The following is a 16446-nucleotide window of genomic DNA, read 5'->3' as shown; positions in this document are numbered from 1 at the left end:
CTGGAATTATACTGGCACTCTAAAGCAGAAAATCTTTGTGTGGAAAATTCTGAAGGGAGCTCTACCTGTGGGGAGTGAAAGGAAAAGACGAGGATTGGGTGACAAGCATCATTGCCATCTTTGTTTCGACAGTGAGGATCAAGGCAACACCCAACTTGAAACTTTAGAACAGTTATTCAGGGACTGCTCCGTTGCTAGTCATGTTTGGAAAGGCTTCAATTTGGGTATGAATGTGGCTTTTCAAGACAATGTCCCAATTGTTGAATGGGTGCAGAAATGGTTAAGAATCCTTGGGGGAAAGGATGAGAGTATGGAGAGAAGCTTCCAAACCTTTATAGTAGGACTAGAAAGTATATGGGAAGCCAGGAACAATCAAATTTTCAAGAACACGAAGCTGAATCCATGGGCAGTCATTAAAAGAATGGAAAGTAGGGTGGTAATGCCTATTAAGAAGAATATTTCGAGTGAGGACTGCAGTATTACACACAACATTCAAGGTTATGATGGTCCTCTAGGTTTTGGTCCTAGTTGTATAGAGGAGAAGCAAGGGAATAACAATCTGGTTCTGAATTCTGGAACAGGTATTTGCAGATTTACAATTGGATCTGCGGAGAGGGAAACGGAAGGGGAAGCAGAGAAGTAGGTGTTGGCACTTGAAGACTGACGTAGCCATCTTAGACCAGGGTGAAGAGAGCTTTCACCACGGGGGAGGAGTAACCAACATGCTTACTGCTATTTTCAAGGGACTGAAGTCTGCTCTAGGAAGGCTGAAGGCATAGCTGGCATCTGCAGGTCTGCTGCCAAGATACAAGGGTTGTCAAATGGATGCAAGGACAAAATCCAGGGCCACAAAGTGATAGAATGTTACTAAACAAGATTTCTATGCTTATGCCTAACTTTCATTGTTTTTTTGTAGGTGATCTAAATATTGGAGATTAGGGCCCTGTTCTTTTGAGCTTGTGGGCAGAGCAGAGCAGGGGTCAGCACAGCAAAGCAGATTAAATTTCAGCAGAACAAATTTCAGGATAGCAGAGCAGAGTCGAGTACATCAGATTTCAACATTATTATTAATACTATTATTAATGTTATTATTATTAACGTTGTTGTTGTTGTTGTTATTATTATTATTAGTAAAATTATTTTTAATATTAATAATTATTATAATTATTCAAATAATAAATTATTATCATCAATACAATATTAATTATTATTACTGAATATTAATTATTATTGTTGTCATTATTAAATATTATTTAAAAATTAAGCAGAGCATAGTAGAACATATTTTCTTTTGAGTAGAGCAGAGCAGCTCTAAAAAACAGGGCCTAGGTCTCTTTGTATCAACTGTCCAAAAAAAAAAAAAAAAAAATTTGTGGAAAAAAGAAAGAAAAGGAAAATTGAAGAAACAAGAAAGAAAAGAGACCGTGGAAATAAGGCAAAACCTCTCCCTCTATTTCCATGCTCCTTGTCATATGCTCCTTTGAAGACTGCCTTTTTTACCCAGTTGCCCTAATTACCCAAACCCTTCTATTTCTCCCCTTTTTCCCCATAAACCAAAACTCAATTAACACAAAAAAATCCAAAAAATCCAGTGCACTCAACAAAAAAAAAACCCAAAAATACTCCAATTAAACCCCCCCATTTTTAAAACTACCCAGAAGAACTGGGGTTAAGCTTAACATCAAAATTGCCAAATACCCACAAAAATCAATCCAATTTATTATTTGGGTTTCTAAATTTCTTCCATTTTTCTCCCTGTTTTCTTGATTTTTCTGGGGTTGAAGAGATTTACAGAGAAGAGTGGTATGATGTAATGAATGTTGGATTATTCATATTTTCTGGGGTTATTTTACCTTCTCTTGGATTTTTCTAAGTACCCAAAAACTTGGGCTTAATTTCATTGTATTTCTTCAATGCAAAGCTATGATCTTTTGCCAAATCCCACCTTAATTAGCCCTAACCCTCACCTTCTTGATCCTCCTGCTATGGAGGACACCGTATCGTCCCCGATCCACCGATCTTTGGCTGAACCGGAGACTAATGGTGATACCCAAAAGCCTGAAACCAACAATAACCCTGAACCCAAAGCCGAAACCGAAGCCGAAACCGAAACTGAAACCGGAACTGTAACGCAAGAGGGTAGTAACCCAATTGAGGATGAAAACAAGATAGAGCTGGGTGGTAATGATGCTCTTAATAAGAGCAATAGCAAAAGTGGAAAGAAGGATAGCACTAATAATAGTAATAATAATGTAATAGTTAGGAGAGAAAGGCCAACTCGAGCTTGCACGGCTCGGCCGGCTAAGTATGTGGACCCTCCGGTGATCGAGCGGAGGGCGAGGCCGCCGAAGAGGGAGAAAGTTGAGAAGGTGGTGGTAGAGGAGGAGGTACTTGAAGAGGAAGATGATGATTTGCCAAAGGAGCATAGTAGTAAGGTTGTAACTTCATTGGTGAATCCACCTACACCGGAGCAAATGCCGCGGTGGCACTTGAGGTCTATGTGGGAATTGGCTTCAATACTCAATTTTCTCCATGTCAGTTAAGATATAAAAGAGATGGAATTTTGTTATTTAATTTGGTGTTTTTTGTTGTTTATTGAGCTTGATTGAGGTGTTTGTGTTTGTTGATTGTAGTTGTTTAGGGCAGTTTTGAACATTAATGCTGAATTCAGTGCTGAGGAGTTGGAGTCTGCATTGCTTACTCCCAATAGTACATTGAGTGATATACATATCCCATTGTTGAAGGTTGGCCCATTGCTTTCTAATCTATTTTAAGTGTGGAAAATATTTTAGCGTTTGGTATGTTTGTTTGATGTAAAAGTATTAGTTGTTTGCTTATTGGATTGAAAATTTGAAACTAGTTAGCGTTTATTGAAAATGCATGTGTGCTTACTATGATATATGTTTCATTGAAACTGGTTAGATGGAAGAGGATTCAATACCGCAAATGTGTAATTTTGATATCAGAGGGCTGGTTATTGCGTGTATGCACCTGCTTGAATTAATGTATCTACTCCTTGGATTCCATTGATTTAAAGTTGAGTTTGATTGTCATGTTCTAGTTGTATAAAAACTCTTTCGTAGTTTGAAGGCTTTTGATGCTCAGGTAAGAGACTTCGTTGGTAATATTGTTGTATTATTAATTTTTATAGGGTGTCTGTTAATGTAATGAAGCTGTATGTATACATTTTTTGGGCTTACTAATGAATGTGACTGAACTCGCTAAACTCAAAAAAGAAGACAGTGAGGAGGATTATGTTAACTATGATTACATGGATTATTAATTTTATTATTAGGCTGACAAGGTATGGAACTCAATTTGCTGGAATTTTGTAATGGGTGAAAAGCTAAAGCTTTTGGGCATCTTTTTTGTGCTTATTGATATAATCTAGGGATGTGCAAAGAAATTGAGAAATTATTCCTTTTTAAGGTATTTTGGCAACACAGTACCCTTTACTAGGTTAGTAAACAAGTGTATAAATTTAAAGCTGAATATTTTTATTCTTTAGGCTCTGCTTGAATATAGGATTGATCTATTGGTATAGGAAAATGGGAACTGCTTATTAAGACTTTTAAGTGTTTTATATTTTTGGTGAAGCTTGAGCCACTAAGCTCAGGTCAAGCTGGTTTTGGATAAACCGGGGTAATAAATGTATAACATATCTGGGAGTAGAGAAGCTACCTTAAATTTTTCAACAAGTAAAGATAAGACTGAGCCATGACCTATGGGTTGGTAAGTAAGGTTGCTTACTTGCTTGTGGGTAAATTAGTAAACAAAAATTATCCTTGGCTGGATGCCTAGTAGTTGACTTGATTTTTCTAATTACGTGTTTGAGATATAATAGGGAGAGCAGTTGGTCTGTGCTGGATTGTGAAATAGCATATAATTAAGTGTGGGTGGTTTGTTCTTTTTGTGATCTCATGGAATGATCTGTTGAAATGGTCTTTTATATGTTTATGTACCTTTTGTATTAGCATAGTAGCCCTATTTAAAAGCAGTAAGTCTCTCTGAAGTAGTTGTTTGGCTAGATGTTTCAGTTTATAATCACGCTTAGTAGCTGTCGATCTGGTACATGATGTTATTAGAGGAGTTGGCTTTGTGTATGTGATTTTAGAGAAAGAAATTCCTTTTTCATCAGGGGCATCATAGGTTATCATCTTTTATTTTGCTAATTCTATTGTTGCACAGGTTAAAAAAATAAGGTAATTTTTTTGTCCTTGAACACTTTGAATGTGCTGATAAGGTTGTCTAGTGAGCTTACTTAGCTTAATACATCTTGGGTCTTGAGGAAATTCTTTCTGCTCTGCTTTTGTTTTTTTGCATTTTGCCCTCTCATACATTGTTATTTTAGTTTAGACTTTACTGGTGATGGTAAACCTTCACAGCTCTCCTACTGGACTTTGTAACCCTTTTTTCTTGGTTTTAGCAAACCTCTTGTCTATTCTCCTTGAGTATTGGATCTAGGATTCTGACCATAGTGATTCCTGAATTGATTATTGGTTTAATGTGGTCTTATTGTGTACTATTGGTCATTGAATTACTCTGCTTTTTCTCCAAGTGATCTAAAAATATTTCTTGATGCTGATAGGCAATTCCTCCAGTTACTCGGATGGCTTGTGGACGTGAAACTTGGGTGACCGTGCTATGCAGAAAGTTGCGAGACTGGTGGCATTGGGTAATTGTCCTGCTTAGTTATTTTTTATGGACAGATATGCTGCCGCATTGCCCCTTCTGCTGGATTGCCTTAATCTTATTTGAATTTGTATTTGTTTGAAGGTTGCTGAAGGAGAGTTGCCTATAGTTGCTAATCATGGGTGAGTGTCTGATTGCCTTTTGAGCTCTCTACTTTTTGGTGATTATGTCTTTAATGTGCTTGCTTTATCAATCTGTAGGGCTGAGATTGAAATGTACAAGACCCTTGATCCAGCAGTGCGTGTGGTGATCCTGAAAGCCCTGTGTGATATTCGAGTAGAGGTATCACTATTATCTAATCACAAGCCTTCTTTATGCTTTTATTTAGAATTGACTTTCACAACTTCATCTAATATCTGTTAAAATTCATGCCCATCGTCTGGAGGACTTGGTGTCATGAGCAATATTCCTCATTGTACCAAGAGGCATGTTATGATCGCTTATATCTCAATTAATTTTTGGTCAGTTTAGAGACAATAGTCATGAGAAGCTCACCACTTATGTTGGTGTGACTAACAAATATTTTGATCTATTTGTTTGTGTTGAATTTTGTGTCCGTCCTGTCCATGACCCCTAGATACTTACATTTATGTGTTTTGCTTGTAATCTGTAGCAAGATGATATCAGGAGTTATATTGATAATTCACTCAAACATGGAGCTCAGCTTTCTGCATTTCGGAAAGAGCGAATTGGCGGTGATTCACATGGAACTTCGTTTTGGTATTACATCTGATCACTTATCCAAGTTTCTAAATGTCTTTCATGCTGCAAACTAATAAGATGATTTTGTTTATTGTCATCTGTATACGAGTACTTGTGATTTTGCACTGTTTTTTAAGAAATTAAGGTTTGTGTCACTTTGCAGGTATGAAGATGATGAATTTGTTGGCCATAGGCTATATCGGGAGATCAGGAAAGTTGAAAGGAAGGTTGAGATGAAGAAGGGAAAGACTAAGGGCTCTAATGTCCTTCCTTGCACAACTTACGAGTGGGAAACAGTGGCAACTAATCTGGATGAATTCCTTGATGTTTCTGTAAGCTGTTGGAATTACTGTTTTTTGCTATATTTCTCTCATGAAGGATACATCCACGTTGTTTTGTTTCCTGTCACAACCAAAATAGACATTGATTAATGCACCATTTTTTCTGGAAACGGTTATAGTTTATGTGCAACCCAAAATACAAATAAACAATTATTTCCCACTTCACTGCAATCTTCAGAATAGCAGCTTGGTCAACATCAGTACTAGTCTTTAAATGCTACGTATGAATAAATGAGAGATAAAAGTATGGCCTGCATGTGCTCTTGTTTACCATTCCTGTGTGAATAATCTTTTGGAAGATGAACCCCCTGTTTTTTTCTTTTCATTTCTTGTTCTTCATTTCTCCTTTTTGTTAGAATTGTGGCCTTTGCTGCCTTTTTATTAGAAGAACTTTGTTTTTATTACTTCCAGAGCTGTAGGGTTTTCCACATTGCTTTTATACCTTAGAAAATATATCAGTTCATTGGTTCATTCTGCGATAAATTTAATAACTGATATAGCTAGTTGTTTCTAATTTAATAATGCTAGCTGACAGCATGAATTTCATGTTAGTATAAACTTGCTAGCTTTCCTTTACACTCCTCCTTAATCTATTGGTGTTGGAGTTTTGAGAGATGATTAATTGTCAACTCAGTGCACACATTTGAGCTTATATAGTTAGATACATATTATTAAATATTTTAAAAGCTTATGTTAGTACATCAAGGCAAATCAACGATCCTAGCATGCGGATGTTTTTTCTTATATATTAATCTAGAGGGTATCAAATTTCATTTGCATTGGAATTTATGAAGATTGCAAACTTGAGTACTGTTAATCTTGTTTGATTCAAGCCTTTCAGTGTAGAAGATGATGTGTCTTATTAGAGTGAAGTGATTTATGTGTAGGAAATTTTCTTGTTTGAAGATCCCATTGAACAAATACAGTAAATAAATAATGTTTGAAGTAAAATGTTCCTGTAATCCTTTTTACTTTCTGCCCATACAACCATACCACACTTAACCTTTACCAGTTCAAAATGTCCCAAAATATATACTTCCTCCGTTCTTTTTCAATTGCAGCTTTGGGGTTTTCATGTTATATAAGCTTTTTTAATTGCAACGTTAAGGAAGTATGTATATATGTATTAAGCTTGACAACATTCTTAATCCCTGGATCTGACCCAAATGCAAAGCTCATGTGTCGGAGGGAGTATTTGAACTTTTTGAAGATATAACTGTTTAAATGAGTAAACAAGGTATGGGAGATGAAGAAAGTAATTAGAATAAAGGAAGTAAAGAAGTAGCAAGGTTTGAGCAGTAGGGCTAAGTATTGCACATTTCTGCAACTAGGATATAAAGGTGCATTGGGTTGTAGAAACACACACCTGACTTGTACTGAGAATTCTATATGTGAAGGAGTAGTGATTAAAAACAGTGGTATTAAGCTACAACTATGAACAAAAACTATGCTGCTGGCTTTTACTTGTATGAGAAGATACATTTGTTCGTTAGGATGTATATTTTTGTTGAGTATGAGAGGGAAAGCAGAGAAATGTTGAATGAGGAGAGAACTAAAAACATGAGAGAAAGAAGTGTTGGGTGAGTTGACAAAATAAGGTGAAACATATACGTCAAACTTTAGCTTTTCCTATTAAGATTTCTTTCTCAATTACAAATCATTAACTTTAACTGTTAACCTTTGATCTATATATATATATATATATACATATATATATATATATACATATATATATATATACATATATATATATATACATATATATATACATATACATATACATATATATATATATACATATATATATATATATATATATATATATGTATATATATATATATACTCTCTGTATTTCATTGAGAGCTGACCTTTCAAGTTATAAACTTCTGTGAGATTAGTCTGATACAGCTGATCCTCGAGTTGTATGCTGCCTTCATTCTGTTAGAATTATTTTTTTTTTGCTAGAAAAAATTGAATTTTCATTTGATGTGTGAAGTGTCACTGGATTTTGGCTGGGATTTGTCATCAAATTTTATTAAAAAGCTAATGTCCATGTGCCTGTCTGCAGGAGAAGCTCTTCTCAAGCAAGAACAGAACAGAAGCTTCACTTGGAAAGAAGTTAAAGAACGATATGCTTCCTGAGATTGAGAAGATTTACAGGGTAAAGCTTTTTAGAATTGTTTCTTCTTTGCTAATTTCCACTTTCATGAGTGGGAAAGTTTGTACTAATTTCTTCAGAAGAGCCTGATTTGCTTATGTTCTCTTGCCTTGTTTGCTGCTCTCTCTCTCTCTCTCCCTCTCTCAACAGAGAAAAGAAAAATTGCTGAAAAAGCAGCAACGCCAAGCTCTTCTTCTGGATAATTTTGTCATGGATGGGCTTGCTGGTGGCCGCTCTCTTCGTGACAGGAAACCTGTCACTTATACATTTGGTAAGAACTTTTAAATTCTCTCCTGGATGCATTTGCGTCTACCTTGAGGGCTTTCGCCTATGATACAATGCTTTATGAATCAGCCTTTTACCAATATATTTGGTAGGGTGTGCAAGAGTGCCAGAGAATTACATTACTAGTGGCTGTGAACGTACAATTATCAGGATTGCCTAATGGGATAAGAAATTGAGAAGTATTGTTATTTTCTTCATGCCCAGTCAGCCCAGACACCAAATTAGTTGTTTTCTGGGACTTTTGGGGGGTGGAAGGAGGAGGGGGGGGGGGGGTTGAGAAATATTAAAATATATACTTCCTCTGTTTCAAAAAAAAAAAAAAAAAATTGCCACACTTGGACTAAATATGTGAGAGCTTTTTGGGTGGAGTGTTGCAATTTTTATGAAATGGAGGAAGTAACAATCTATGGAAGGTTTAAAGTTCCAGCACTTGGTTGTAGGACATGATAATGAAATCACCCTGATTTCCCCAAAGATATTGTCTTAATTTGACTGAGGATCAACTTTAAATTTTTGTCTATATATTTTCTTATAGTGAAGCTGAACTATTAAATTTGAATAGCCTTCGCAACCTAAGCTAAGAAAGTACAGGTTTTATACTCTACTATTTGTGTATGCAAACAATTTAGTTCCCATTTTGCAATTAATGGTGTGAGCAGTTTTGTGTTATCAAGGAGTGGTGAGGCGATTATAGTTGGCTCTAGATAGCTTGCCACTATTTCTAATAGACTTCACCTCATTACCACTTTGTAGTAATAGAGCTTGTTATTTGATCCTGGATCTTTGATTTTATCGTTTACCTAACCTTGGTGCTTGCTGAAAGATTGAGTGGTTTTTTTTATACTCTTATGCAGATGATTTCGATCGTTCTATCAATGAAGCTATCAAGACTACCAAGTATGGAAATGTTTTTGGACATATTCTATACATGTATACTTTGTATTATATATTTTTATGCTTTCTTATCTTCACTAATTTAATCTCCTTTTGCTTCTTTGATTGTAGGCGCAAACAGCCATCTCCAGAACCTGGTGTTAAAAGGGATGTTATCAAACCTGAACCATCTGCCAACGGTAGATGGAATGGCTCTTCACACTCCTCCCTGCATGTGTCATTTAGTCCCCCATCTCCAGCTGATTATGATGAAATGGATGTAGACCACAATTCTGAACCATTGGATCGAGGGTTAGATTCTTTACACACTAGTTTTTCTTTTTAATTCACTGCAATGATAGGGTTTTCTGACAACTTTAATTTCTTGTGATATTTAGTAATCGGAGGAGACAAAGACCTCAGAGATATTCAGAAAAAGATTATGTTGAAGGGATTTCAGACAATGAGGAGGGATACTTAGATAGTGATGACGATATTGTTGGGGAAGCTGTTTATGACGAGGCATATATGCAACAGCGTAAACATAAGAAGAGAATGACTAGCAGCTCTGAAGGTGAAGGAGATGAGGAATACCAATGGAGTGAGGAAAATGGAGAAGATGAGGTGGAAGAAGAAGAGGAAGAAGACTTGCTGAGCAATAGTGATGATAGTGACCGACCAAGAGAAAGGTTTAAGAAACCTGAGGGTCGGACTCGAAGAGGAACTAAAATAAGGTCAGTTGATGACCTAGACTCGGGTTTGAGGCGTAGTAAACGCGCTACGAGGAATCGTATAGATTACCGGAAGTACGAGCTATCTGATTCTGAAACTGAGACATCCACGAAAAACAGGAAGGTAAATCATGATAGAACTGGTTATCCGAATTACTCGACTGAAAGTGAGGACTCTGATGAGGATGATCACGAGGAAGAGCAGCTAGAAAGAGGAGTTAGTGAGTCTACTCCCATGGATGTTGAGAAAAGTGAAAACGGGCCCTTGCCTAAGCCTGAAAGTCCAAAGCAAGTTGATCCTGACAGGATTGAAGCGAGGGGATTTCTTGACCTTAATGAACTAGCGCCTGGTTCCGGTTTTGATGATGGACCCAGTGCTTTAGCAAAGGATGATGATCAGAAAGGTGAGTGATCTCATTTTTAAAGGATCAAGGCTATGGAGTTTTTCCTAGTCTTTGTTTCCCATTTTGGGTGGTTAGTTGTATCATATATGGACATTATGAGTTTACAGTCTAGCCCACGAAGGTCCATGAAGGATATTCAGTTCTACATTTACTGTTGGCGGATTTTATTCTGTGGGATACTCGAGGGATTCCTGTTGTGCAATATTACTCTGGATTTTCTACAAGGGAGCAACACAATGCGGAGGAATGGTAGATTTATTAGTCATTTGTCAGAGTTCGTACATCTACAGGGTTTGAGAGAGATGGGCAAAATTGTTGAGAGTTTGTTCCGTGTACAATAGCTTAACCCAACCGGTAACCAAGTTTCCTAGATTAAGAGCCCTGTTCTTGAATTTTTGTTGACTGGGACGACAAAAGTATCTATTATCTAGTAGTATGTAGTTGGGTTGACTAGGTTGGTTGATAAATTGTCTTAAAAGGGAGCTGGGATCACCTTGTTGTAATTCGATTCTCCTCCCACTTAAGGGCTTATTCTGCTGCTTCTTTTGTAACTTTATTACGATACTTGTAATTCTTTGCCCTGTTGCTCCCTTTATAACATGCACATATGCTGGAATTCCCTCACTTGCTTTCAGCTTGTTATCCTCGCCTTAACACAGGTTTTTTTTTTTTTTTTTTTTTTTTTTTTTATTATTTATTGTAAACAATCAATTTGAATGAAACGAGCAAGCTAGCGTATAACCTATTGAAGGTGCATTTTGTGTAATTTATTCTTTACGACCTTACTTGAGGATTAATTTTCAAGTCGGAAAATTTGAAGTTAATTTAGAACTCCGGATTTTTCACCAAATAACACTGAGTTAAAGCTTAATTCACCATATACCATAGAAAACTTTCTAATACACCGTATAACCTTCAGTTTAACTAAAATGTCACAACATGCCATTAATGACTAACGGACGTTAACACCGTTAGTCATTAAGGCTAATAAGGCCACGTGGCAACATATGATTGGTTCCCTTTTAAATTACTTAATTTTAAAATAATTATATAATTTTAATTAAAAAAAAGAAAAAAAAAAGAAAAAAAACCCAGCCACCCACGTCCCTCCAGCTAGCCACTACCATCCCTCCAGCCACCCACGTCCCTCCACCCAGCCAGCCACCATCGGTCGGCGAAAAACTCGACCATAACCCTTGCGTTGGCGCCGAATTCCGACCACAACCCCCGCACTGACCTGAAATTCGACGAGAATACCCCCGTCGGGCCGCCGTACTCCCTTTCTCTTGAACCACCAGCGAAATCCTAGAAGAACAATCGAACCACCGGTCACGAAACAGCCCATCTCCCTCGAAGAACCCTTCGCTAACCATCGGTCAGCGCCCAAACCCCCCTCCCCCGCACCGACGAATCAATTTCGCCCGTATTGGTGCCATTTCCACCCCAAACTAAACCACCACGTATGTCGAAATCCTAAAACCAAAATCTAGGGTTTCGATTTTGGTGTTTTAGGGTTTCGGGGTGGTGGTTTTCGGCAACTTGGGCGGCGGCGACGTGTGGGAGTGGATTTAGGCTGCCGCGCGAAGGTGGTGGCTGGAGATTTCGGGAGGGAAAGGGGAATTCGTAGGTGGTGCTTGGGAATTCGAGAGGGATAGGGATACTCGCAGGTGGTGGCTGGGAATTCCGGAGGGAAAGGTGGTTGGGGTCGGGAATTTCACCGGCGGGGAGGGGGGACGATCGCCGGCCAGCTGGGGGTAGGGTCAGGGCTAGGCTGGTGGCGGCGATGGCTAAGGTGGTGGTGTTTTTTTTAAAAAAAATTTAAAATAATTTCTCTAAAGTTAGTTAATTAAATAAAGAATATTATTAAGAACCAATTATAAGCTGCCATGTGGCACAATTAACGTTAATGACTAACTGAGTTAACGGAAAGGGCAAGTTGTGAAATTTTCGTAAAACTGAAGGTTATATGGTGTATTAGAAAGTTTTCTATGGTATATGGTGAATTAAGCTTTAACTCAGTGATATATGGTGAAAAATCCGAAGTTAATTTAGAACTCCAACTTATGTTAATCCTATCCTCTACCACTGAGCTAGGCTTTGAAACCAGAAGGCATAAAAAGTCTGATATGAGTAATTACCCATCCTCTACCACTGCAATCTTCTACTACTCCATATCGATTCACTAAAATACCTTCAAAATGAAATGAAAAAAAAAAAAAAAACCGTAACTGAATATTGACACAAAATGACATGACTTGATACGAAATTGATATAAGATAATTGTGTTTGGCTCAAGTTTGTGTTTGGCTCAAGTGTTACATAGCGAGTTTGGATTCAGAATTTTCAACCCGTTTATATTGACACAAGTCCGACACAAAACAACTTATTTGACAACCCTAGTACTGTGGCGTATACAAAATACAGAGTATAAACTGCCAACACCAACATACGACTATACGAGTGGGGGAATAGTGAATCTCAAACATTTCCCCAAACCCCTTGAAAAAGTTTGAATCTTGCTGAAAACCCTAGAATCCAAAACAATGACAAAGCATGAACGAACCCTTGCAAAGTGGGTAAACACGAGTTCAGCAATTGCAACCCTCATGTTTTTAATGTCAATTCTTAGAAACTACGCACCCTATCAATTTCGCCGTTTAATGACTCGCTATGCACGCCAACTATTCGACATATTGTCCCCTTACATTCATCTTTACATTGATGAGTTTTCCAACCGAGTTAACCTTTACAAGAACGATGATTTTACTTCTATACAAGCTTATTTAGCCGAAAACGGGTCTGAAAATGCTAAAAGACTATGTTTACCTTACCTTTTCGGCGAAAAACGTATCCTTTGCATGGATGTTGATGAGGAAATGACTGATACTTTTGATGGGATCACAGTTTGGTGGAAGTTCCGATCACGAAAATCGACGTCGAAGTCAAACAAGGGGAAGTTTTATGAGCTTAGTTTTCATAAGAAGCATAGAGAGTTAATAACTGGGAAGTATTTGGACTATGTGATTAAGGAAGGAAAAAATGTTAGAGAAAAAAATAGGACAAGAAAACTTTATTTGAACAAAGTTGGACAGTCTAATAACCCTGAATCAATTTGGAATGCTGTTGAGTTTAACCATCCTGCAACTTTTGATACATTGGCAATGGACCCTGAAAAGAAAAGAGAAATTATTCTGAACTTTTGAAGTTTAGGGATAGTGAGGCCTTTTACTCGAGGATCGGGAAGGCGTGGAAGCGGGGCTACTTACTTTACGGTCCTCCAGGGACCGGAAAGTCTACTATGATAGCTGCAATGGCCAACTTGTTAGAGTATGATGTGTATGACCTTGAGCTAACCGCGGCTAAAGATAACTCTCAGTTGAGGAAGCTATTGATTAACACGACGAGTAGGTCTATAATTGCTATTGAGGACATTGATTGCTCGGTTGATTTAACTGGTAAGAGGGAGGAGAGTGCTAAGACTGGTGGTGGAAAGAATGCAGGATCGTCGAGTCAGGGTAGGAGCAGAGGTTGCTCTGTAACTCTTTCAGGGTTGCTTAATTTTGTTGATGGGATATGGTCATCTCTTGGTGGGGAGAGGATAATAGTGTTTACAACGAATTCTGTGGCGAAGTTGGATCCGGCCTTGATAAGGGCAGGAAGGATGGACAAGCACATAGAGTTATCTTATTGTGGATTTGAAGGGTTTAAAGTACTTGCTAAGAACTATTTGTTGATTGAGGAACACATCAAGTTTGACGCGATTAAAGGTCTGTTGGAAGTTACTAAAATCACACCTGCTGATGTTGGTGAGAGTTTATTGCCTAAGTTCCCTGATGATGGTGTTGATACATGTTTGGAGAATCTCATTCGTGCCCTCGAAAAGGCGAAGGTAGATCAGGATGCTAAGAAGGCAGCCTTGGAGAAAAGGAGAATGGAGAAAAAGGCTAAGGAGGAAGCAGAAGCTGCTGCTGCTGCACAACCACAGGAAGTGAAGGAGACAACCAACACAAAGATTGAATTAAGTTAATGGAACTTGATAGGAAAATTAGGAAGCTAGATATCATCACTTATTTAAATTAAAAGTCTAAAGTATAACTGTATAAATGCATAAGATAAGTTGCCTATAATAATTATACAGTAATACTATTAATATCCTTATGCTTATGCCTTCATTGTGTTTTGCCCTATGTTGGTTTACATTTTACAATGACCTCTTTTTAATTTGCTTTTGTACGAAATTACCTAATTACACGATCTAAGTGTGGCCTTAACTCTAGAATTAAAACACTATATTCTTCGAAATATAATTACAATCTTTATTTTTATTTTTTTGTTTTTTTTTTTTATTTATTTGACAAATCACATTATTTTTATCTTAATAATATTATCATCCCAAATTATTGGTTGTTTGCCCTATGTTTGACTATTTGTTAATTGAGTTATTTATTTATTTAATAAATTAAAGCTAATATGGGTTAAAAAGTCAAACAACCAATAATTTGGGATGATAATATTATTAAGATAAAAATAATGTGATTTGTCAAATATTCATAAATAGTATCAAATATTGTCTAAAATTCTTAAATCACACTTTGTAGATAGATAATCCTAAACCTAATGAAATACGATGTTAAGTAAAAAAAACCTATAAATATATGGGAAACTGAGTTTAATTTGAAGATCGACCAATCTTAAACTAAAACATATTCTTCCCTAAAATTAAATATGAACATGATGGAGTTATATTTTTGGAATGGTAACATCGTTACATATGATAGTCATTATCAAGATCATGAACTCGTATATCCCTACAACCTAACCATGGCGGAATGTTTAGGTAGTTTATACTTTGATGTTACTCGTGTTGATGCTTATGATGATGGTCACTATTATCAAGATCATGAACTCATGTATCCTTACAACCAAACCATGGCGGAATATTTGGGTGGTACATATTTCGATGTTTCTCAAGATGAGTATGATGATGGTCACTATTATCAAGATCATGAACTCGTCTATCCTTACAACCTAACCATGGCGGAATGTTTAGGTAGTCATTTATATTTCGATGTTTCTAGTGCTGATGAATATAATGATGATGGTCATTATTATCAAGATCATGAACTCGTCTATCCTTACAACCTACATGTTGATTATATTGAAAACTATTATCAAGATCATGTACTCGTCTATCCTTACAACCTACATGTTGATTATAATAACTATTATCATCAAGATACTGAAATCGTCTATCCTTACAATCAAACCATGGAAGGTAGTTCATATCTTGATGTTTCTCGTGTTGATGATGATAACTACAATGATCAACATAAAGAAGCCGTAATAAAGAAAGAGGAAGAACAAAAGGGTAAGGTAGTTTATAAAAGTGGTGGCCAAGAAATATCGTGTAGTAACGTCGATGGAGATGGAGATGGAGATGAAGATGAAGATGATGAAGAGTTTTGGTATGGATGCAAGATTCACAAGTTTAAAAGGGAAAAAACAAGATCATCAATGATGGAAAAAAAGAAAAAGAAGAGATACTCCAAAGGAAAACCTAATTAACTAGAGGAACTAGAACCCTTACAATTAAACACCTAGTACATACATTAGTACGTACATACTATTACAAGATTTACAACAAGCAATGTCATTAGAACTCGGATAAAAGTACTAGATTTTTGACACAAACTTATTAAAGTGGAGATAGAAAAATTGAGTTCAATGATGCTTCAATCATAAGTTTCAATTAAGTACTGTATTTGAAATAGATTCGTTGAGTTTTATGAAGTAGAATTTAACCCCATTATAAAAGTACAAAGGTTTTTTTTTTTTTTTTTTTTTTTTTTCCAACTTATAAACCATAATGAACTCAAATTCTGGCAAAAAGTATAAAAAGTTATGATTAAAAAAAAGAAAGAAAGAAAGAAATAAGTGCAAAAAGTTATTACTCCGTATTAGCAAAAATTCTTGGGTGGACCTGGTCCACAATAAATTTATTGTGGACCTTAGGGTCTCACGTGCCACATCCTACTGAACAGCCCATCCTACTGACTTATTTCACAGCCCAGTCCACTAACTTGTTTCACAAGCCATTTCTTCTGCCACAACCTACTAATTTCCTTCCAGTTCGACGCCATTAATAACTATAATAGAGCTCGAATTTTCATCTCTCTCCTTCTAATTCTACTCAATTCTAGGTTTTATTTTCTGCTTAATCAATCAATTTCTTCAAATTTCATGGAGAATTCTTCTATACA

General features: G+C 36.6%; 1 protein-coding gene and 1 pseudogene across 1 annotated transcript; both read left to right on the top strand.

Moving 5' to 3' along the window:
* The first annotated feature begins 1246 nt into the window (after window positions 1–1246).
* LOC110700507 (DDT domain-containing protein DDR4-like) lies at window positions 1247–10820 on the top strand. Its single transcript, XM_021878054.1, has 12 exons — window positions 1247–2534; window positions 2634–2744; window positions 4589–4675; window positions 4777–4814; window positions 4893–4974; window positions 5306–5412; window positions 5558–5726; window positions 7804–7896; window positions 8044–8164; window positions 9033–9075; window positions 9184–9363; window positions 9450–10820. Exons 1-12 carry the CDS (start codon window positions 1914–1916, stop codon window positions 10192–10194), a joined length of 2397 nt encoding a protein of 798 aa, XP_021733746.1. The 5' UTR covers window positions 1247–1913; the 3' UTR covers window positions 10195–10820.
* A 575-nt stretch (window positions 10821–11395) lies between these two features.
* On the top strand, window positions 11396–14605 carry LOC110700509 (annotated as a pseudogene).
* The last annotated feature ends 1841 nt before the right edge of the window (window positions 14606–16446 follow it).

This window comes from Chenopodium quinoa, unplaced genomic scaffold (genome assembly GCF_001683475.1).
Source record: "Chenopodium quinoa cultivar QQ74 unplaced genomic scaffold, ASM168347v1, whole genome shotgun sequence".
Classification (NCBI taxonomy): Eukaryota; Viridiplantae; Streptophyta; class Magnoliopsida; order Caryophyllales; family Amaranthaceae; genus Chenopodium; species Chenopodium quinoa.
This window is presented reverse-complemented; position numbering and strand designations above follow the sequence as displayed.